The 8,056-nt window shown below is 51.9% G+C and overlaps 1 protein-coding gene across 1 annotated transcript in view; it reads right to left on the bottom strand.

The window, feature by feature from the left end:
• Nucleotides 1-3,044: 3,044 nt before the first annotated feature.
• Adprhl1 (ADP-ribosylhydrolase like 1) overlaps nt 3,045-8,056 on the bottom strand; it is a 28,026-nt gene continuing 23,014 nt past the window's right edge. The window contains exons 8-10 of the mRNA XM_057752786.1: nt 5,627-7,467; nt 5,116-5,554; nt 3,045-4,944 (exon numbers count right to left, since the gene is read on the bottom strand). Of these exons, the coding sequence (XP_057608769.1) occupies nt 3,045-4,944; nt 5,116-5,554; nt 5,627-7,467 (4,180 nt within the window). The remainder of the gene's footprint in view (nt 4,945-5,115; nt 5,555-5,626; nt 7,468-8,056) is intronic.

Genomic DNA, 8,056 nt, shown 5'->3' with positions numbered 1-8,056 from the left:
TTCTCATGATCAGGGACTGAGAAATGTCAGTCTTGTGCCGCATCCAATTCTTTCTTTCTTTCTTTCTTTCTTTCTTTCTTTCTTTCTTCCTTCCTTCCTTCCTTCCTTCCTTCCTTCCTTTCTTTCTTTCTTCCTTTCTTTCTTTTTTAACTTTTCTCTATGCGGGCATCCCTTTCTACAGTTTAAAGCTTTCATTTTCTCACCTGGAGGTGGCGCACGCCTTTAATCCCAGCACTCGGGAGGCAGTGGCAGTCGGATCTCTGTGACTTTGAGCCTGACCTGGTCAAAAAAAGTGCAGATATAAACGAGCTTTTAGATTATAATAGGAAATATAATTTATTTCCTTTTACAAAATTCCAGCTATACAATGTTAGTACAGATCCAAAGGAAACAATATAACAAAAATATTTTTTTCTGATTAATCTATTTCAGAGTCTTTATATACAAAGAAGGATAGAAACAAACTTAGTAGGTAGTCATGGGTTGATACATAGCTAAAATGGCATCTTTGATTAGAAGAATTGGTGGTGTTGACTCTGCCCAAGTCTGAGAGTGACGTGCCCGCGGAGCGTCTTACCCAGTGCAGTGTCTGCTGGCGGGCCGTGTAGCATGTATCTGCTGGGCTCACTCGCCAGCTGTCCTCCCTGGGCTGCAGGTCTGTGAACGCCTTGAGAGCCTGCAGCAGGGCATGAGCGGGTGAGTGACTCTTGTACCTTAAATCACCTGATGACTTAGGAGCTGAAATAAGTGGTTTTTAAAATCTGGATCTTATGCACACCACCCTAGGTCTCGGTTGTTTCCCACCTAGGACAACAGTCTGCCTGACAGACACCGCAATGAACTGTCTGCTGACCGGGTTTAGGCTTGGCAGTTGGGACATGCCCTAATTTCAACTAGAACCATATCAGATTGCTCACAGCCTTCCTGAACACCGGGCAGAGCTGTGTCACCCTTGGCCTAAAGGCACAGGCGACTTCACAGAGGCCGTGTGACCATTGGGGGGACAGGCTGACCATCCTGTGCTACCTGCAAGGGTCCTGCTGTATGACCTTACTTGCCCCCTCACCACAACTTCCAGGCCTATTTAAAGATAGCAGGAGGGAAAATGCTTACTCTTTTTTGTAAAAGTACTCCATCTTAAAACCAAACTGATGAACAAAAGCCTTCAGCAAAGTCCTGTTACTGATGCTTTTCAGAGGGATGCCCTTTGAGCATGCAATGTTTATCTCCTCTGTCTCTCATGCTTTTTATCAAATATCATCTCATGTCCTTTATGGAACAAAGCATATAATGAAAGAAAACAAGTAAATTGGTTTTGCACCTGTCTGGTGGGAGACAGCCAAACCTGGGCACTTCAAGGCTTATGGCCATTGCCCACCTCCATGCCCATCCCTGGTGGGTCCAGATCTTGTTGATAACTCGGAAAGGGCTCACAGGAGCTCTGTGGCCTCCACTGGGACCACATCTACCCTGGTGTCTCACAGCCCTTAGGAGCTAGCCTCACAGAGACTCTGGGTAGGGGATCATTGCACCCTGTAGCTCCATGCACCCCCAATATTGGATGAGCTTGAAAAACCAAGTCAAGGCATCTATCTCCTCAGGACCCAGGATATGGGGGATGACCCCAGAGTGGAACACAAAGGGGCACTGCTCTGTGTTCAGGAAATAAACGTACCCCTGTAACTTCAGCAAAGGCTCATGAAAAGGGAGAGAAGGAGCCCTGCCCCTACAAGGGGAGCCCTGAGATCACTACACAAAAACCTGGTACTTTCTGCCTGACTAGGGGCTTAGGTCCCCATGCAATGGCCCATTTGTCCACTCAGGTTGGGGACACCCACACTCAGCCTCCTCAGGGATAGGACAGGACTTTCTTGTTGTGGATATTTGCGTTAGGAAACAATGGAAGGTCCAGAGGATAGAAAACCCTCTCCAGAGCAGGGAGAGCCTTCTAGGGAATTTCTCAGTTGTGCGGAAAGCAAACAGCAAGTCTCCAAAGGGCAGCTGAGGAAATCATCACTCAAAGGAGAGCATTCTGGGATGTTGATCACCACCTCGGCTTTTCTGCGGTTCTGCGGTGCGTAGGGCATCCCCACAAGTCAGGGGTCATGGTGACCAGAGCTTGAAGAGGTGCACACTGCTCATATGTGTGACATGGACACACACAAGGGGCGGTCTGGAAACCGAAAGTTGTTAATGAAAACGATGCTGAGCAGTGTTGTGACGACTGACTGTCCCCGTCCTCATATACCTCAGGATAGCAAGCATTCCAGACAGAAAGGCCATCAGCGGCTGCAAACTGGAATCCCGTGCAGCTTGGCCAACAGCAGGATGGGAGAGTTGCTTCGTGAATCCCACTAGGGATGCTAGGCAGTCACAGTGACAGTAGAAGTGACAGTGTTTTTATCACCACCCAGTTCTAAACAAAAGCGTGTTTGGAACTGTGTTCCTCACATCAACAATGGGGCAGCCTCTGGTGACTCCTGGTGGTGGCCTCTCTTGACGTCTGCTGAAGGGAAAAGCCAGTCTGTGACCCCACATCTGCCTGCTGTAATCAGCAGGCCTTCTGGCACCAGCTTAGAGTGGGACATGTCTTGGCAAGCATTGCTCTTGCCATGTATGTGAGGTTCAGGTCATAGGTCATGCGTTATAGGTCACAGGCACTAAATTTTGGTGGTAGGCAGGGTCACAGTTGGGAAGCTCTGGGGAGCAGAGGACCAGAGAGCAGCCCACGACTCTGATCTTTCCTCTGCTAAGACAGGAGTGAATTGTGCTGTGTTCTCCAAGTCACGATGCTGGTCAAACACCACAAGGGCCTGTGAGAGCAACGGGCCACAGCCAGCAGCCTTGGATAGCTGATGTCTTCCTCATATTAAGAAGCCTTGCAGCTGCTTTGAACACGGGCAAGCACCAGCCATGTGCATCTCCAGAATTAGTTCGTGTAAAGTGAGAAAAAAACAGGGAAAGCTAGTGTCTGCATTCTCTCTGCAGGGGATGCTCAAAATCGCGTTCATTTGGAGACAAGCGTGTTGGCTCCATGTGAGTCCTCACTTTGGGGGCTCAGAGGTATCACTGGCCCTGAGGACTGTGGGCCTAAAGGACAGCTCGAAGGCTTTCTGGTCCCTGAAACTTTGGGCACGGTATTTTGCAAAGTGCACCGACCTGTGATGCCTGTGGTCTGATAGGTCCTTTTCTGCCCTAGGGGCATTTGGTGAGCCAGACTGGGCAAGGGATTGGAAGAGTGGTTGGCTCCCAGCATTACATGTGAGCCAGGGAGAGTTATCTGCTGTATTGAGGGAGCAAACTGTGGTCCTGCTACCAGCCAGGGACTGGCCTTCTTCGGGTAGGTGTAGGGCACCTAGGCTTTGCTGACTGCCGAGAATGGGGTCCACACTTGGAGGCTCCCCACCCGAGCCAGCAGTGGGTACTTCTTCAGGTGTGCTCTCGGGTTGTCCCCAGCCCTGAGGTACTGGCTGGCTGGCCTGTCCCTGACTCTGGGTTTGTTTCTGCATAGGCAGACCACAAGGCTCCCTCGGGTTCCCTGGGGTGGCTTCGTCAGCCTGAAGGTTGTCTCCTTGAGTTGGGCTCCTTTCCTGCCTCCCCAGTGGTCCCAGGGGATACTCCCGATCCCTGTTCCTGTGCCAGCTGGAACTCTCTTCTGTTGGCATCTTTCCGTTCCCTACTAGGTTCCGAGGAGCCCATGCTTCTTCCTGAGGCTCTGCCACACACAGCACATCTGGCTGTCCAGTTTGGTATAATCTTGCATGCCCTGTACCAGCTACCTCTGATCCAAGGTGACTCTGTGGCCTACCCGTGTCCCTCTGGGTTGGGAGACTCTCTTTGGTTTCACTTCCCAAGCCTTTTGCCTGGGGTACAGACCTACGCTCTGCCTTCTGGGTGAGGACATGAGGCTCTGGACCATAGGCTGGCACCACCTGCCTGGTCTCCCCCTCTGAGGCTGGCCTTAGAGGGTACATAGGGGAGTGTGCTTCTCCACACAAGTGTTCTCTCTCAGGGGACTTCCTGTCCAGCGCCTGTTGGCCCACAGGGGGCAGTTGTGTGTGGCCCAGCGACTCTGTGGGGTTCTTCTGTGGTCTTGGGGATGTTATGCTCTCCGTGGCTGTAATTTTGTTCTCTGTATCTGAACCGCTTCTCCTCAGTGCTGGCTCACTTGAAACACTTGGCAGAGACTCAGTCGGCACCAGGCAAGAAACTACAGCTTCCGCAGGCTGAACAGCCGGGGCTGCCGCCATGAGGAGGTGGCTCTGCACCGTGTCTTTGGAGATGCTTCCTTCAGTGGCTCCACTCCCATCCTTTGGGGAGCTGCTTGACACCAAAGGATGGCTGCTGGATTTTTGTGTTTTCTTGTCTTTGTAGTCCTGGACACTAGCAGACCATAGCATTGTCTTGTTTTCAGGTCTTTGTGTACCATCCTGGCCATCACCGACCCATGCTGTCATCTTGGGTGCAGTGTCTTGGGTACCATCTGCTTGTGGCATTATCTTGTATTTAGTATCCTGGGTACCACCTGACTGTGATGTTCCCTTCTGACTAGGGTTTTGGGCATCACCTGTCCATATGGTTGTTTTGTGTTTAGCATCTTGGGTATCGTCCATCAGTGATACTGCCTTGTCTTCAGGGTCCTGGGCACGGCATGGCTGTGGTGTTACCTTTTGTTCATCATCCTGGGTACCACCTGACCATAGTGTCACCTGTTTAGTGCCTTGAGTACTATCTTGCTGTAGTGTTGTCTTGTGTTCAACATTCTGGGTACCACTGGGCCTCGGTGCTGTCTTGTGCTTAGTCTCCTGGGAAGTACCTGGATGTGGTGCTGTGTTGGGCTCAGCATCCTGGCAAACATGTGGCTGTAGTTTCAGCTCGTGTGCCTTGTTCTGGGCTCCACTTGCCAATGATGGCGGCTTGTGTTTAATATCTTGGGCACCACTTGTCTGCGGCAGTTTCTTGTGTTCAGCATCCTTGGAGTTTCCCATATGTGGTATTATCTTGTGTTCAGCATCCTTGGAGTCACCCGTATGTGATATTGTCTTGTGTTCAGCATCCTTGGAGTCTCCCATATGTGGTATTATCTTGTGTTCAGCATCCTTGGAGTTACCCGTATGTGGTATTGTCTTGTGTTCAGCATCCTTGGAGTCTCCCATTTGTGGTATTGTTTTGTGTTCAGTGTCCTGAGCACCAGCTAACCATGCTATGATCTTGTATTCAGGGTTCTGGGTACCACTTGGCTGTGGTATTGTAAGACCAGTGACAGTGCCTATAGCTGTCACCTCCCCAGAGGCTTGGATACTTGTAATAGGCTGTTTATCTAATGTGGACTGGTTGTTATGGCCCAAATCACTGCTGACATTTTCCTGAGTGACGTTTGAGGGTGAAGCCGAATCGTTCAGGGGCCCTTTGCACTCTTCCTGCCCAAGCTGGATGTTCTTGCCTGGTGCTATAGAACTCTCAGGCTTTGCACAGCCCTGGGGTGACACCAGCACTGTGGGGGACACCCCTTGCTGGAGGCCAGAGGCCAAGCTAGTGCCCACTCCTTCATATCGTCCCCCAACAGTAGGATGACTTGAGGTGCCATGGCTAATGGTAGGGGCTTCCTGTGACTCTGGACATAGATGCCTTCCGCTGTTGAGGTCAGAAATGTTCTCCTCTGCAGAGCCACCGCACTCCCCGAGGTCCCGTGACTCCTCAAGGGCGTGGTTTTTCTCTATTACACCAGGAAAGGATTTCGAAGGAATTGAAATTAGGGACATCTGTGAGGCATCACCATTCGCATGGGTGTCATCTCTTATGTCTTCCTGGCGTCCACCTTCTGCCACAGGCTGGGGACTCCCTGGCCTCCCACAGGGTTGGTTCAATATTGTTGGGGCCTGGGAACCCCTCCTGTCCTCATTCACAGAGGAAAACGCTGCTTCTTTATTTTCAGTGCCCTCCTCTCCTCTCAGAACCGGAGAACGATTGTCTTCGTGATTCGTCGCGTGTTGCAGGTGCCCAGGGGAAGCAGGCATTTCGTGAACGACAGGAAGCTGTACTGTTATCTGTGGAGATTTGATGGAGGGCTGTGCCCGCCGCTCAGCCTGGACCGCTAAAGGGGCTAGGAAGGGGACCTGTGACACAGCCTCCTCTTCCGGCAGGTGCCTCTGGATGGCAAAGAAGGGCTCTCTTTCTGAGCCCGAAGGTGTCCTTTCTTCTTCATCCTCGGAGCTGTACACAGTCATGGTGATTTCAGGGGTCTCTCCTATGTCATCCTCCACTCCCTGGGTGCCAGTTGCCACCTCCTGTGTGCTGGGCTCTGCTGTTCTGTCCTTCTCGACTACGGCAGTATCTCTGGAGCTGTCCAGTCCAGGTGGGGACAAGGCCGGTATATAGCCAGGCAGGGCCTGGCCTTTGGTAGGCATGCCAGAGAAACCCATGTTAACACCCACGTGACTATCCACACAAGTTACTGCCTGGGACACTGAGGACTTTAATTGTTCCTGGTGCTCCTCGTTCAGGAGTCCTGGTGATTTCTTTCCTCTGGGTTCCAGGTTTTCTGCGTCAGAGGACATGACGTTTTCTCCAGTGGGCCAACGTCTGGACTCCGTGTGACTAAGTTTTGTACAATGGGACAACCAACTCTGGGGGCCGCAGACAATGGTGGCAATGCTGAGGGCTGGCAGGGGCTCAGCTGTGCAGGCCAGAAACCGGGCAGGGGGAGTTCTGGTACAGCTGGTCGCCATGGTGGCTATGTGGAGGACCCGCACCTGTGGCCTGTGCTCTTTCTTCTTCTGTAGGCTCTTGCTCTTACGTCCTTCCCTGTGCAGGGGCAGCACACCAGCCTCCGAGTACAGGCAGCCACTCTGCTCAAATCTTTCTCTCAGCTTGGAGAGGATGGAGCTCCGGCCCACAATCCGCGGCAGGAGGCCCCTGGCAGCTCCAGGCCGCTGGGCGGGGGGCTTCTGGCGTTCCTCTTTCTCCTTAGCTTCCTTCTCCTCTGCAGCCAAGAACTTCTTCAGGATGTTTTTCACAGTGTTCTTCCCGCTTGAGGGGCTCCACCGTGGCTTCTCACTGCTTGGGGTCCTCTGGCTGCCACTGTTGGCTCCTTCCTTGGTCTTTTCTAGGAGCTTGTTGATAGTGGCGTTTACAAAACTTTTACCAGGTCCTTGCTTGTCCTTGGAGATCAGCCGGCCCACTTCCCGGGTCTTCTTGAGGTGGGGTTCCCGGCCAGTGCCCATGAACTTAGCCTGTAGAAGCTGGAACCGTGTGGGTCTCCGGCCCACGTCCTGGAGTTGGGATGGGCGGTTGGCCCTGGTTGCTTTGTCTTCTGCCTTCTGGGGTCCATTTTCCCGGTCCAAGACGTAAAGCAGGAGGCTGTTGAGGAGGGTTCTGGCTGCCTCGTCACATGTCCTGCTGATCTTCTTCTTCAGGGTCTGTGAGTCCATGGCCATCTTCTCTCGGAAAATCTTGCTGTTCTTGGAGCTGTAGGAAAACAAACAAAAAAATTTTTTAAAAAGTCACATATTTTATTGTTACTCTCTCTCTCTCTCTCTCTCTCTCTTTAGACAGGGTTTCTTGTGTAACAGTTCTGGCTGTCCTGGAATTCACTTCATAGATTAGGTTGACCTCGAACTCACAGAGACCTGCCTGCCTCTGCCTCCCCAGTGCTGGGATTCAAGGTGTGCATCACCACTGCCCGGCTGAAAGATTCCTCTGATCCTGGTTAGTTTTATGTCACCTTGACACACCTGATAGGAAGGAGTCTCGATTGAATAACATAGGCTGTAGGCAGGCAAATCTACCGGGCATTTTAGTGATTGATGGGGGACAGCCCAGCCCATTGTGAGTGGTGCTGCCCCTGGGCTGCTGGTCCTGGCTTCTATTAAAATAAATAAGAACAAGAAATGGGGAGCAGCCCCAGTAAGAGCACATTAGCAGCACACCACCACGGCCTCTGCATCAGCTCCTGCCTCCAGGTTCCTGCCCTGACTTCCTTTGACAAGGAACACTGCTGTGGAAGCCTAAGTCGAATGAACCCCCCTTCCCCGCCCCCGCCAAGCTGTTCTGGCCA

Source organism: Chionomys nivalis, chromosome 20 (assembly GCF_950005125.1).
Source record: "Chionomys nivalis chromosome 20, mChiNiv1.1, whole genome shotgun sequence".
Classification (NCBI taxonomy): Eukaryota; Metazoa; Chordata; class Mammalia; order Rodentia; family Cricetidae; genus Chionomys; species Chionomys nivalis.
This window is presented reverse-complemented; position numbering and strand designations above follow the sequence as displayed.